General features: G+C 40.4%; 1 protein-coding gene across 3 annotated transcripts in view; it reads right to left on the bottom strand.

Moving 5' to 3' along the window:
* Positions 1-13963, bottom strand: part of GSK3B (glycogen synthase kinase 3 beta) — a 154485-nt gene that overhangs the window by 35968 nt on the left and 104554 nt on the right. For all 3 annotated transcript variants that reach the window (XM_085324661.1, XM_085324659.1, XM_085324660.1), the window contains exon 7: positions 6373-6470. In XM_085324661.1, coding sequence (XP_085180787.1) covers positions 6373-6470 — 98 coding nt within the window. The remainder of the gene's footprint in view (positions 1-6372; positions 6471-13963) is intronic.

The following is a 13963-nucleotide window of genomic DNA, read 5'->3' as shown; positions in this document are numbered from 1 at the left end:
GCAAGGAGGAGGACCCAGGAAGCTACAGGCCAGTCAGCCTCACCTCCATCCCTGGAAAGCTGATGGAACAGCCCATTCTGGATGTCATCTCCAAGAACAGGGAGGAAAAGAAAGTGGTCAGGAGTAGCCAGCATGGATTCACCAAGGGGAAATCCTGCTTCACCAATCTGAGAGCCTTCTACAATGGAATGGCTGGTTGGGTAGATGAGGGGAGAGCAGTGGACGTTGTGTACCTTGACTTCAGCAAGGCTTTTGGCACTGCCTCCCATAGCATCCTCGTAGGCAAGCTCAGGAAGTGCAGGCTAGATGAGAAGACAGGGAGGTGGCTTGAGAACTGGCTGAAAGGCAGAGCTCGGAGGGTTGTACTCAGTGGCACAGAGTCTAGTTGGAGGCCTGTGGCTAGTGGAGTTCCCCGGGGCCCAGTACTGGGTCCCATCCTGTTCAGCTTCTTCATCAATGACCTGGATGAGGGGACAGAGTGCCTCCTCAGMAAGTTTGCTGATGATACCAAGCTGGGAGGWGTGGCTGATACACCAGAGGGCTGTGCTGCCATTCAGAGAGACCTGGACAGGCTGGAGAGCTGGGTGGAGAGGAACCTCATGAGGTTCAACAAGGGTAAGTGCAGGGCCCTGCACCTAGGGAGGGATAACCCCACACACCAGTACAGGCTGGGGGCTGACCTTCTGAAGAGCAGCTTTGTAGAAAAGGACCTGGGAGTGCTGGTGGATGACAAGTTGACCATGAGCCAGCAATGTGGCCTTGTGGCCAGGAAGGCCAATGGTATCCTAGGGTGCATTAGAAAGAGTATTGCCAGCAGCCTGAGGGAGGTGATCCTGCCCCTCCACTCAGCCCTGGGGAGGCCTCATCTCAAGTAYTGCATCCAGTTCTGGGCTGCCCAGTACAAGAGAGACATGGAGCTACTGGAGAGAGTCCAGCGTAGGGCTACCAAGTTGATCAGAGGGCTGGARTATCTCTCTTATGAGGAAGGGCTGTGAGAGCTGGGCCCGCTGAGCCTAGGGAAGAGAAGACTGAGGTGGGGGATCTTATCAATGTCTACAAATACCTTAAGGGAAGGTGTCAAGAGGATGGGGCAGACTTTTTCAAGTGGTGCCAAATGACAAGGCCAGAGGGCACAAACTGAGACACAGGAAGTTCTGTCTGACTTTAGGAAGAACTTCTTTACTGTGAGAGTGATACAGCACTAGCACAGGTTGCCCAGAGAGGTTGCGGAATTTCCTTCTCTGGAGATACTCAAAACCCACCTGGACATGATCCTGTCTAACATGCTCTAGGTGACTCTGCTTGAGCGGGGGGGGTTGAATAGATGACCTCCAGAGGTCCCTTCCAACATCAACCACTCTGTGATTTTGTCAAAAGACAACCACAGCCTTCCTGGGCTTTTGGAAGAAAAGTTTCATACTTCCATTGATGAAGAGCCTGTACTACACTATACTGTAGGCATGACATTTGTTTATATATAATTTCTTTATACGACTATTAAGTTCACACCGCCACTCTGCCTACTTCAGGAATTGGTACATATATCTGAAGATGTCACTTGAAAGTTAGCTGGGGCTGAATTATAATGAACAAGGAATGCAGCAAGATGTACTGAGTTACCCACTTGAGATATTCCCAGTGATGGGAATATCTAATCTTTGGAGTAACTAGCAACAGCTACAAATAAGCAGGAAGAGTCACAACTCAAGATGAGACTTTGAAAAAGCACAGCACATCATTTCTCTTCTGTGAGAAGAATTTATTTAGATTAAATTATTCCTTCAGATGGAGCTCCAAGTATTTCCCCACATCAAATATTTTTAAAACATCAGCAGAAATCAGTCAGGAATCTCTCTCTCCTACTCAGATTAAGGGGGTCTGGAGAGATGGCATTTAAGGAAATATGAACAAGAGATTCTTCAAAAGCAGCTAAGAAGAAGGTCATCTTCTGATTCACAAGAAGATGATACTGTGTTCCTTGATGAAGATACGTTTTTCTGACAAGCTGGCAAGCACGCAACAGGCCCTGAGAACCTCCATGTACAACTGGTYGAAGACGAGCTAGCAAGATGACACGAAATGGAAGTGTACCAACACCACTGAAAGTAAATCAAAGTGCGACAAAAGCCTAACATGTTTCTGATGCAGCAAAGGACTGAACGTATTCATCGTGTAACTTGCAGCAAGCCCGAGTCCCACTGAACTGAAAAATCAATTTTTTTACAAACACGGCTTCCTAGTGGATGTCATCATGGTTTACATGACAAGGGAGCACTATGTTTAATATGGTAGCGCCTTAAATGTTATCCTCCAGTCTAATGCAAAATATTCATACCCACACGTAGATCCAGCTGTCGTGTTGTGAAATGAACTCTGAATAATCAAAGTTGAATAAGCAACTGAAGAGATATATATCTTGGCTATAAGACTGTGACTTTTAGTCATCCTGAATTAATAGCAACCAGCAGAAAAGTTTAAATTGATCCTTCCTGCAGGAGAATCAAGTATGTTTAAGTGGATGGGAGGTCAAATTMATTTCCAAATACTAGATAAAAGTGTTCAAATATATCCCTTTTGGGGAGCTCAAAATACTTCATTTCCTCTGTTCCCACATTTCAGATGTATAGTTCCAAGAAAGCTATCTAAAAAGCATGACTCCGAGACATTTACTATATAAGAGCAGGTCACAGGTCACAGTCTGCAATTCCTACAGATTTTGCTGCTATTTGGYTGATCACATACCTCTATTTCTCCTACTGTTAGCTAACATTAGCATACATTTGTGCTACAATAAGAGCTTTAAATAGTAATATTCTACAACAGCAAATGAAAGAGGTGGAGACCATCTGTCAACAAATTTCAAATGAACCCCACTTTAAATGAGATTTTAAATAACCTACTGTTGTGTAACATGCTGTACCCAAGACTTATATTTCTGGTAATTTTTACGCTGCAGAACTGGCTGTCTTCAACTGTATTGAGGCTGCAGAACCCAAGAGAGTTTGCAATTTTTATACCAACCTTTCAAACATGAGTGAAATTTAAACATCATTCTGGGAGTAGGGAGAGAATGTTTCATGACTTCTGTATACATTTGAAAAAAACAAATATGCTCAATTATTCCTTGAGTATAGGTCACTTTTAAAGGACATAAAACAGAACGGACAGGTCCCTGCCAACAGCTGGCATAAAGGAAAATTTAGGATCTCAGTTTCTACTTTTCCTCATTCTCAAAGGGGAGAAGAAAAATGACTAATGTTTGGGGTGAAAGTACTATTTCCCATCTACTCCCAGTTTGGCAATTAGCTTCAGGTGTGACATTAAAAGAGAAGCATCTCATCACCCAGATCATGCGCTTCATTAAGACACTTTCTCATGGCCCTTGTTAATCTTGAATGTGCTAGCCTCACACAACTACAACTCACTCTGTATTCTCACCATAGCCCTGTGTCAGTGCTTTATGCACAATCAATTTAACATTTCACAACACAAGATTTGGTAGACAGATCTATTGAAAAGCAGTCCACATCTGCAGTTTACCTTCTGTTTTTCCTTCCAGTCGTGGCCTGAGAATCTATACCGTCTCAGCAACAAGTACATGGGCAGAAAAATATTCATGGCACCTGCCTATTCAAATTCACGTTTTCCATCATACTTCCTTTAACATTTCAGTGAACATTCTTTCTAGTGATTATTACTTTAAGGTTTACAACATTTTTTTTTAGACTTCCCTAAAACATACTATCTTATTACTATAACTTTTCAATTGAAGAGACTGGGCTTACTATAAATGGGAGTTATTCCTACATTGAAGCTACCTGTTTCACTTCATTTCTATGTATGGATGGCTACATTCCTAATAGAAGATGAAAACCCAGAACAATGCAGGTTTTGATGATCATTCAGAATCCCCCTTTCTACCGTTAAAAAAAAATCATTCAAAAACCCATTTCTGGTGAGGTGAAAACCATTACCTCACCTATAATTCACAGAAGTTCAAGCCTTTACACTGGACACTCCTTTGGCTGTCGTGAGACAAAGCATTAGTTTTGGAACACCGTGTATTCGGTGATGAGTCAGTCCAAAATGATCACACAGTCATGGTAGTGTCATTTAAAGAAACTGTAGATGGCAAACAGCCTATCAACAGCTTTAATAAAGTACTCCTCTGCTTCCTTTATGCTTGTATTAGGTTGTATTGAAACAGAATCATCAGAATTGAAGCACACAGATGCTATATAAAATTAACAGTTCACAGTTGTTTACTTCTACTATTGTAGAGCTGAAAATATCCAAATGTAGAGTTGGAAAATGTCCAGCTAATGAAAACAGCTTCTAGCAAATGGAGCAACACGACAATTGCTGCTTGGCAAACACCTCAACAATTAGAGCACATCTATTTTCTAATTTTTATAATTCCACACTGTCAAAGTCAAATCAATGGTAAGGCAAAATGTTATGAATTTGCTGATAAGGCCTCTATAGCCTCCAATTCCTAACTGAACTAGGAAAGGGCTTACAGGATTATCATCGTGATATAAATAATCGTATTTACCCAAACTCTTTAAATATAGTTTCTCAGGCTTGYAGGCATTAATCACCTCTCCCTTCATCACCTCTCCCTTCATAACAGCTCCAGACAAGATGAGAAGACGACATCTGTGAACTCCTGTCTTGTTTCAAAGGGTAGAACAGGAGTTTTTGAGAACTTCTGAGGGCAGATATCACAGCTGTTGCATGAACTTTTGGGAAAGTGGAGCAATCAGAAGTGTTTCCAGGGACCATTTTACATCTCATGAAAAGGGCACAATGCAAAACACTGCACCATTCCAAGATGCTTTTCAAAAGGAAAAAAATACTGCCAGTGTAATCATCAATCCTACTCCTGATGGCTACAACACTACTTCCAGTTTTCCACTRGTGTTTCTTATGCAAACTGTCCTCACTTGAACCTGCTGAGCTTGAAAGACACTAGGCCAAAAAACAACAGTAAGAACCCAAGGAAGGCAGGGGAAAGGTAAGCGCAAGACATGGAACCTCCAGACGAAAGGAGGTGACTGGAGGACTTCCAGCGAGACAACAGCCATTACAGTAATTCAAGCTTGGGTTACATGGCCAAAGGCTGCAGGAGACCTGGCAAGAGCCTAAAAATCTCTGTGAATAGCTCTCATCTCAAGCACATCCCACCAAGAACGTAGAGCAGGCCACACAACTGCCAAGTCCGACCAGCCAGCGAGCTCCAAATAGAGCAAATAGCTCCAAAGAGATGGCAAATTACTGTTGGTGTCAGACGCCACATTAGTACAGTGACAAAAACATCAGCAACGCACGTTTTACAGCTCTTCCAAGGAATGACAGACATCACCGAGAATTTCTGTTCTTCTACTTATACACTTTTGCTTTGGAGAGAGCTTTTTTCCACACATGAGCAACATAAACACACCTGTACTACAGCAGCACTTAATTYGCAAGTTCAAGGAAGAAATTCTGTTAATAGAGGCCCCTTGCAGTGATGAAGTAAATAAATTCATCATATCCTCCGTAATACTCCGATCTTACATAATGTACAGTATAGGCAAGTTCACAGGAAGCACACACAGTTCTCCTCAGACACCTCCTTCACCAMAGAAGTTGAATGAGGAGGGGGAGACTAGCACAGAGAAAAGGCATTTCAGTGGTAAAACRGCTAAACTGGAGAGATCCTGGGAAGTCAGAACCCAATTTTTTTAAGCTATGAATTACCCTTCCATGTTTCTAATTTGAGTCACTGAATATTCACAGCTTACTAAATGATATCAATCAAGATGTGTTTGAACGTAAGTGCTATATATATTTTATATATTCTGAAATATTAGGTCTGTCTCACTTTAACAACAAGACTTTCAGGTAGAAGATATTTTTGCCCAAGGTTTTTAGGTCTCGATTCTCCATCTGCAAAATAGGGCTGCCATTTTCCACCTTTTACCTCACATAGGTAGGAGGAGGAGAGAAGGCTGCATGTGTGATGTATCTGGCACAAAGAAATTTAATACCTGTTTTCAAAGCCAAGTACTAATTGCATGCAACAAAGGAAAAAGAGCCAGATTCTGAAAGAATGAAAATCATGCACGTTAATAAATATTGGCACAATATGTAAGCGCTATTTCTAAGTACAYTGAAATTGCAACCCTTTTAAGAGAATAAAATGCTTAAAATACAATTAAAACATGGTGTGTCATTACTCATAATTGTAAGGGGGCAAATAAAGATCACTGGAACACACTCTACAAAGGTGATTTAATATCTGTTTTGCTAAGCTTATAACAATGCACATTTTCACACCAATTCCCAAGAAGTAATTCAGGGATCGAAGAAGCATTTAGAGTTCCATACCTTGATTATTTCCACCAACTGATCCACACCACTGTCACCTGGAAAGATTGGTTGTCCTAGTAACAGTTCAGCCAATACACAGCCTGCTGACCACACATCTAAAAAGTGGAAAAAAGTAGGACACAAATGGATGGTATGAGTAAAATGTAAACATTAGTTATTTCCTATAAATACCATCAATTTTAAGATACTTMTTTTATTCCTTGCTGTATTATGTACCGTGCGTAACAAACAAGAATCAAGACCATTCCTCCCCATGGAGGAGTAGATATTACAATCTAGAAAACGCAGATTCCTGGCATAAAGCAGTGATGTGCAGATGTTTTAGAAGTCAAACTATGAGACAACGAGAACTGGAAAAAACGTTAAACATGACAATATATTGACATTAAAACACAAACTTATGGAAAAGCACTGAGAATATTTGCCACCTGAAAATGAAGAATTTCCCCAAATCAGAAAAAGTATATCTGAAGTATCAAAAAAGTGTGTTAAAGAAACAAAACAATCTCCCTGCCCCCAGCCATTAATTACTGACTATGCGCAGGCAAAACCTACGGAGAACAGGTGGTATTTTTCATTTTTTGTCAGTTGAATAGACTTATTTTTTCACCTCTATATTGAAAGCATACATTTGCTAGCAGAGGAATCAGTATTGAAAATACTACTAGTGTTCTGAATTTCAAAATTAAAGGATCTGGGAGACAGCCTACCTCAATTATACCAGGCTTAATTCTTATCCTAATTCCATCTACAAGCATGGCTGTATTACAACTCTGCTAAGCACAGACCAAAGAACAACTCAACAGCATCCATACTAGAAGTTACCAACTTTTACACACATACCAAGAGCCACAACTAGTTAGTAGCAGCTACTTTTCTACAGGAATAAAAATTTCATCRTCTATTACAGATCATTTCCTGCACAGCTAGACACCATTTGACCTTTGTACATAGAGATAATTGAACATTATGGCAGTAAAAGTTTAAGAAAACATCCGAGTGTTTTATAGAATACAGCATTTTATTCTCAAAATATATTTAATCTAAAGGAAGAATATAACTAAGCAGATACAGTAAGTATTACACAGCAGTTTATGAGAATTTGCTATAATAGTTCACCAAATACTGAAGTTTAAGTTTTTCGGCACACTAAAGGCATCACATCCAGCTGCAGAGATAACTTTTTCTCAAAAAAAAAAAAAATAGGTTGACTATAAAGTTTTCTAGAAAGACATCATTTATTCAATGCAAATCTGAAACCTTACACAAAATCCCTCTCAAACACCCAATCAATACAAGAAACTTGGAAAATCTACAATACTGTAATACTCTAAAAGAGGAAAAAAAAACCCAAAACAAAACAAAATCAGCTCCCCTCCTCCCAATTTACTTCGAATTCTTGCCTGCTCCTATAAGCTCAGTTACCATCAGGAAACAAAAAAACCCAGAAAACTCAAAATCCAGAGAATTTACCTTCCGAGGTCCCTTCCAACCTGAGTTATGCCATTATCATAAAAAACATTATTTCCCTAGTGCATTTGAACAACGTCAATTGGGAAGCAAGACACATATGTCACATATATTCTGTGACTGTTCTCTAAATAGCCTATTATCACTTTGTCAAATCAGCTAGAGACTGACACAAAAATAAAAACACCCTTCAGGAACTTAAGACTGATAATAAAATAATGTGCGAACTGGAACAGACTTTTTTCCAGTTTCCAAAATAAATAGAAATGGGGGGCAATGCAAAGATATTTAGCGCAACTTTCCAAATCACGCATCTCTAGGTCAAGYTGTACTTGTACTTAATGTCTCAGTACAAACGTCCTGTTAGGGTTTATCCTGAAAGGTGACCGTTTACAACACAAAGGGTAACTAGAACTGGTTCAAAATTTTAAGTCTTGAATTTCAACAAGCAAGCAAACCAGATTAAGATTTTTGAAATTTTAGTGGTGTTTAACAGAAGCTGATACAGCCAGCAAGGTGCTGGGATCTCAACAACAAACAAAGAAGCCATCAAGTAAAGAACAATTGTATGTTTTTTGTCCAGGTCTGATAGCTATTGCCATCATAGGTACAACAGAAGGATGATGTAAAGAATCACCTTTTAATATCATCCCATACATACCAAGAGCCTGTCAAATAAGTAACTGGGTTTACAGAAAATTACAGAACAGCTTGAGAGATGGCATGTGTGTCTTCAGAAGTAATGAAGAAATGGATTAAATGTACTAAAGTGTCCAAGTATTGAAACTTAAAAGCCTACATGAAGGTGCCTTAAAAGGTTTTGAAAAAGCTGAGTCCTTTACACCAATTATCCAAAACAAGTGATGTCCAAAAGGTATAATCGTTATTGACAATTTAGACATTTAGGATTGAAAGAGACTCAGTACATGGGAAGAGGAAAGTATTTGACAAAACATACACAAAATCAACGCTGACAGAGTGAGTTAGCATTTAGTGGTCGGTTCCTTTAAAAATCTTGAAATTACGCTAGCACTCGCTTCTCGTCTTAAGACCGTGGCTTTGTAAGCCTTCTAGTCTGGTTTCCCCCATGAAATCAGCTTTGTGCTGTTTTATCCTTTCCCAGTCTCCCAAAATGCTTTTGCCCCCACTAGCAAATCTCAGACGGGTCTGAAAGGCAAAGGTCTAGAAAAGACATTCCAGAGATTTGCAAAAACAGAGAGCAGCATCTCTGCTGAGGAAAAAAAAAGCTCAGCCCTGCACAACGTGCCCGGCTCGCCCAGCACAAACCACAGCTGCAAACCAGCTGCAATACGTGCAGTATCTTGTTCAGACTAGAAGGCCAAATGAAAGAAGGCAGAGGACATGGAAGAAAGCTGAGGGCACCGCCATGGGAGAGAGGCTAAGCAGAAAGGACGTGGGTCATGAGGACCCAGCTGGAGAAGCCTTAAGTAACACTTGCRGACTTACCCTGGCGCGGATACTGCAAACACACAACAACCTGAAACTCAGCTACTTGTTCCTCATGCAGTGAAGTCTTTCAAATCAGGCGATTTAATGCCTTAGGAAAAGTCAGTTCAAGTTGCCTTCATTTTATTTACTAACACTTTAAACTAACACACACACACACACACACACACACACACACACACACGGAGACCGAAATAAGCTAGAGACCTTTTGGAATGCACATTTTCTTCCAGGAACGTAATTTCACTGACTTCTGGACTCGGACTTGTGCAATATTCCCTGCTCAAGGAAATGAACCAACCTTTTAAGCATTCTCACTCAATGCCAGAGATCTACTAAACTTCAGCGGCCTGAAGCAGGGATAGCAGYGGGCTGGAGCTTATCAGATACCTATCACTGGTGAGTAAAGCACAGTAAGGAAGACAGTTGAAACCTTAACTCYGCTCAAACGTAATGGATTTTGAGACTGCCTTTTAACAGGACTGGAATTCAACTCTACAATGATTTATTTGTTTTCTTTTTCTTTCCATGTGTTATTTTGAAATTTATATTCTGAATTCAGAYGGTAGTATTTTTTGGAATCCTAAAGTAAACACTGCATTAAATTCTATATTTAAAGATATGTTACTTCAGAGAAACGGTAAGGTAGAKGACACCAGTTTTTGATTGCTCCTTATTAGACCATTTTTCTGCCTTAGCAAATGATCACAGCTCACAAGTATAGTTTAATAACCTTTCAGAACAAATTTGCAGCATATCTCTCTACTCCCATGGCAGAAGAAAYATTTTCAATATTGTTTCTTTATAACATGCACAAATTAATTAAGGCAAAATACAACTTTTCATTTAAATGTTTTGAACCAGTTAATAAACAAGATAAGACAGGACCTTAACAGAAAACAAGAATCAAATTAACATGTTACCATGCCAAAAYAGTGGGGGCAATGAGAAATTTAAAGAGAAAACAGTGAGGGCTATTAATTTTATACAGAAAAAAGCAAGTAAGGTTCATTTCTCCAGGTCTTCAGCTAAATGTAACAATACAGATAGGAAATGGAACTACCTGCCAAAAACAAGATTCTTACAAAATTATTTCAGAGAGCCTTCACAAATAATAATAGCAGCTAAAGCTGTACCTTTTATAGACTAAAGAAAAAGGAAATGTTTAGAGAAATACCTTTATCATGCAAACTACCAGTACTTATTTAAGCAYGTAAAAGAATCATATAGCCTCTTATTCTCCAAAAAACATTTATGTTTCTTATTTCAATTAATACAAGTTTCTGTTACTTTATTGTTGCCAGGTAGGCATTAACTTATCTAACAATCGGTTCTGAATAACTCCCTGTCTTTTGAATGCAATCACAGCACTGCAAAAAGAAAAGGAAAATCTTTTAGTTCAATAACAAGCATCCAACACGACAACCTGCAAAATACACTTTCTAGCTTTAATATACAAGCAGACAACTGCGGTCTCTGACAAGAYACACTATCCACAAACCTCATAGCTCTGTTCTCAAGGTCTTCCTTCCCAAACTGAGAGGCTAACACCCTTCCTCATCTCAGGATCAACATTCATCATATTATGCCCCAGCTTCCCTAACTTGCTATTTGGAGGGACATTTAGAACTACTTAAAAAAAGAAGAAAGAAAGAAAGAAAGAAAGAAAGAAAGAAAGAAAAACACTTTTCTTCATTTGACACTTTGTGGAGCACATCCACCTTTGTGCATTTTCTTCTTTGTCTAGTCATCTGTACCCCACTATGCCTTCGTCCTGGGCTGATGGACTTTCGCCACCTTGTGCGTGATTGAAATTTGCTGTTCTTGAAGCAGACTGACTGCATAAACGAGTAGGGGAAGAAACGAAGAACAGAGTCAGAAGAGAAGCCTTAGGAAGTCAACRCCAGCTGCTTTGAGCTGCCAAATGCCATAGCACAAAATGCTTTTCAGTTGCTATTTATTCGGAGTGAGTCTGGAAATGTCAAAATGAGATCAAAACCCTGGATCACTGGCACACCTGCCAAAACGCTCAAACAAGAGTTTTGCACACCAATCTACCACAGGTTGTATGAGACAGAATAAGGCTGAAAACTAAAATGTTTGGAAAGTCATCAGGAATACAAGTTAAACACAGATATCGCTATTTTTCTGCGATGAAAAGATGAAATTACACTGACTGGACACAGCATTGTTGAATAAATTAACACCTATGCTTATTTTCAGCATTGGACGTCACCACCTGAGATACAAAGGCAACTACTAGTTCTTATCTGGCAACAGGTTTGAGGCACACCTGGCAATAGTTTTGCTTCCCTGAAATTCTGAGATAACCTGACTACACATGCCTGCAAAAGAAATGCTGTTTTGGACTGCTCAGACAAAATACTCTCCCTCTCAGTCTCAGCATTCACTAGGAAAGTGAATGAGTAACTGGGATACTTATTTTTGGCCAGCCCAGCAGAAGCCTGTAACACTGCCATTCAGATCAATCTTTTCCTCCCTGTGGCTATAAATGTTCCCTCCGGAATGCCCTCGATTCCTGCCAACCCAGCGACTGAGAAAGTGCGCTGGACACCAGAAGAACCTTGTCACCTGGCAGCGCCATCACGCTTTGCAGTAAGCTGTCATTGCCCTGCCACCTACCCGAGTAAAAATGTCAGTTCAGTGGGTAAAGCTTAACTGCACAGCTGCTTTTTCCACAACCCAGTCACGTGATGACAGAAACATCTGCATCCACCCCTATTACACCTCCTGTCTGTGTGTGTCCCAGTACATCTTRGGGGAATCTGGGCAGCAATCCCATAGTTTTCCAGTAGGCAACAGCGACAAGAGCTAAAGCACAGCCAGCAGCATGCAGGGCAACACGCTCCATGACAGCATAACATACGCAAGGAACCAGCTTCAGCCCAGCTACTATTGGAGAGCTGGTGGGCTTCGTTCACAAAATTCCTACAAAACTGTGCGCCATCCTTAGCCACACACACGTGCTTTCAGCATTCACAGGCAAAGATGCATCCAGGCCCAGCTTCTTCCAGCTATGCAGGCACCCACGGTTTTTCCTTACTGTTGCAAAATCCCTTCAAGCTGTTCTGAAGGCAAGGCAAAAGAGCTATTGCACCGGCCTTGTTTTCTATTTATGTGGCAACAACGACTTAAAAACTCAGAGAGGTCATTTCCAAGGTAATTATTTTAATAGTCCTATGTCTGTTGGATGACGCGCAGAAGCAGTAAAGTGYTTCGGTGCTATTCTTACTATTGCAYGTTTTTMTATATACTGCCAATACAGTGGTGTACATAAATGCACAGTCACAAAACTGCAAGAAACAACACCGGGCTGTGGTTTACTTTTAAATTACAATCCAGAAGGCTCCTCAAAGTCACAAACTTTGATAAAATAATCAAAGTAAGCTAGATCCCAGAAACTAAGAGCTGGAGTACAGTTCTGTTGTAACAACCCAAATGAAAAGATTCATGCTGGAACCAATTTTAGTTTCTGCTACATCTAAGACCACGTCATGTCACAATGACAAATTCACGTGCTGAAGTACAACCTAGTTATAGCCAGACAAACTAGCACCATTCTTGGTTACAATGCTGAATACTATGACTAACCACTGAACTGGTCATGACACACCTTGACTGTACTGCTAGTCTTGGGCCACCACGGTGTCACTGTGCATTTGTGTTTGTGTGGTTCTACATGTAAAAYCACGTAATGGGTTTGTAAAGCACTTCTTGTTCAAAAATGCTTCTACTGATTACGCTAATGTACTGTGTTACTATTATAAACCTGAAGYAATGCTATCAAACAACAAAAACCTCATGAAAATAACTGGATGCTTTCCAGATAAGCTAAAAAAATTTCTACCTAAGACRCTTTTTGGCTCCATATTTCTTTATCTATTTTAACGTAGTTTTGAGACAGCACATTTAAACAGAAGAGTTAAGATCCTTACAACACATTTAARCTCAGCTTTTGTTACTACACTCACAAGTGGATTTTTATACACAGAACAGAAAAAGAATATATAGCCAGAAAACTGTTGTACTACATTTAATCAGAAAGATGGAATTAGAAAAGGCAGGTGTGTCCACATTAACAAGGGGTAAATAAAATGCACTGTTAGCATACTGAAGCATTTCCGAATTTCTTGTACCTTGAGTTATGCATAAATTAATGATAATTAAATTTTCTTTTCTCCCTCCATCTTCCCCTCCCCCCCCTTCTGTTTTATAAAGGAAATCTATTATAGAATCACAGAATTGTTGAGGTTGAAAGGTACCTCTGGAGATCAAGCAGGGTCACCTACAGCATGTTAGACAGGGTTAGGTACAGGCAGGTTTTGAGTATCTCCAGAGAAGGAAATTCCGCAACCTCTCTGGGCAACCTGTGCTAGTGCTGTCACCCTCACAGAGAAGAAATTCCCCCTCACGTTCAGGCGGAACTTCCTGTGGTTCAGTCGGTACCTGTTGCCTCTTGTCCTGTCGCATGGGACAACTGAAAAGAGTTTAGCCCCATTCCTGACACCCTCCCTTAAGGTATTTGTASACATTGATAAGGTCCCCCACCTCAGTCTTCTCTTCCCTAGGCTCAGCGGGCCCAGCTCTCACAGCCCTTCCTCATAAGAGAGATRCTCCAGCCCTCTGATCA

Source organism: Rhea americana, unplaced genomic scaffold (genome assembly GCF_003343005.1).
Source record: "Rhea americana isolate MKP2758 unplaced genomic scaffold, rheAme1 scaffold_92, whole genome shotgun sequence".
Taxonomy (NCBI): domain Eukaryota; kingdom Metazoa; phylum Chordata; class Aves; order Rheiformes; family Rheidae; genus Rhea; species Rhea americana.
Note: the sequence above shows the minus strand (reverse complement) of the source record. Positions and strands in the feature narration are given on the sequence as shown.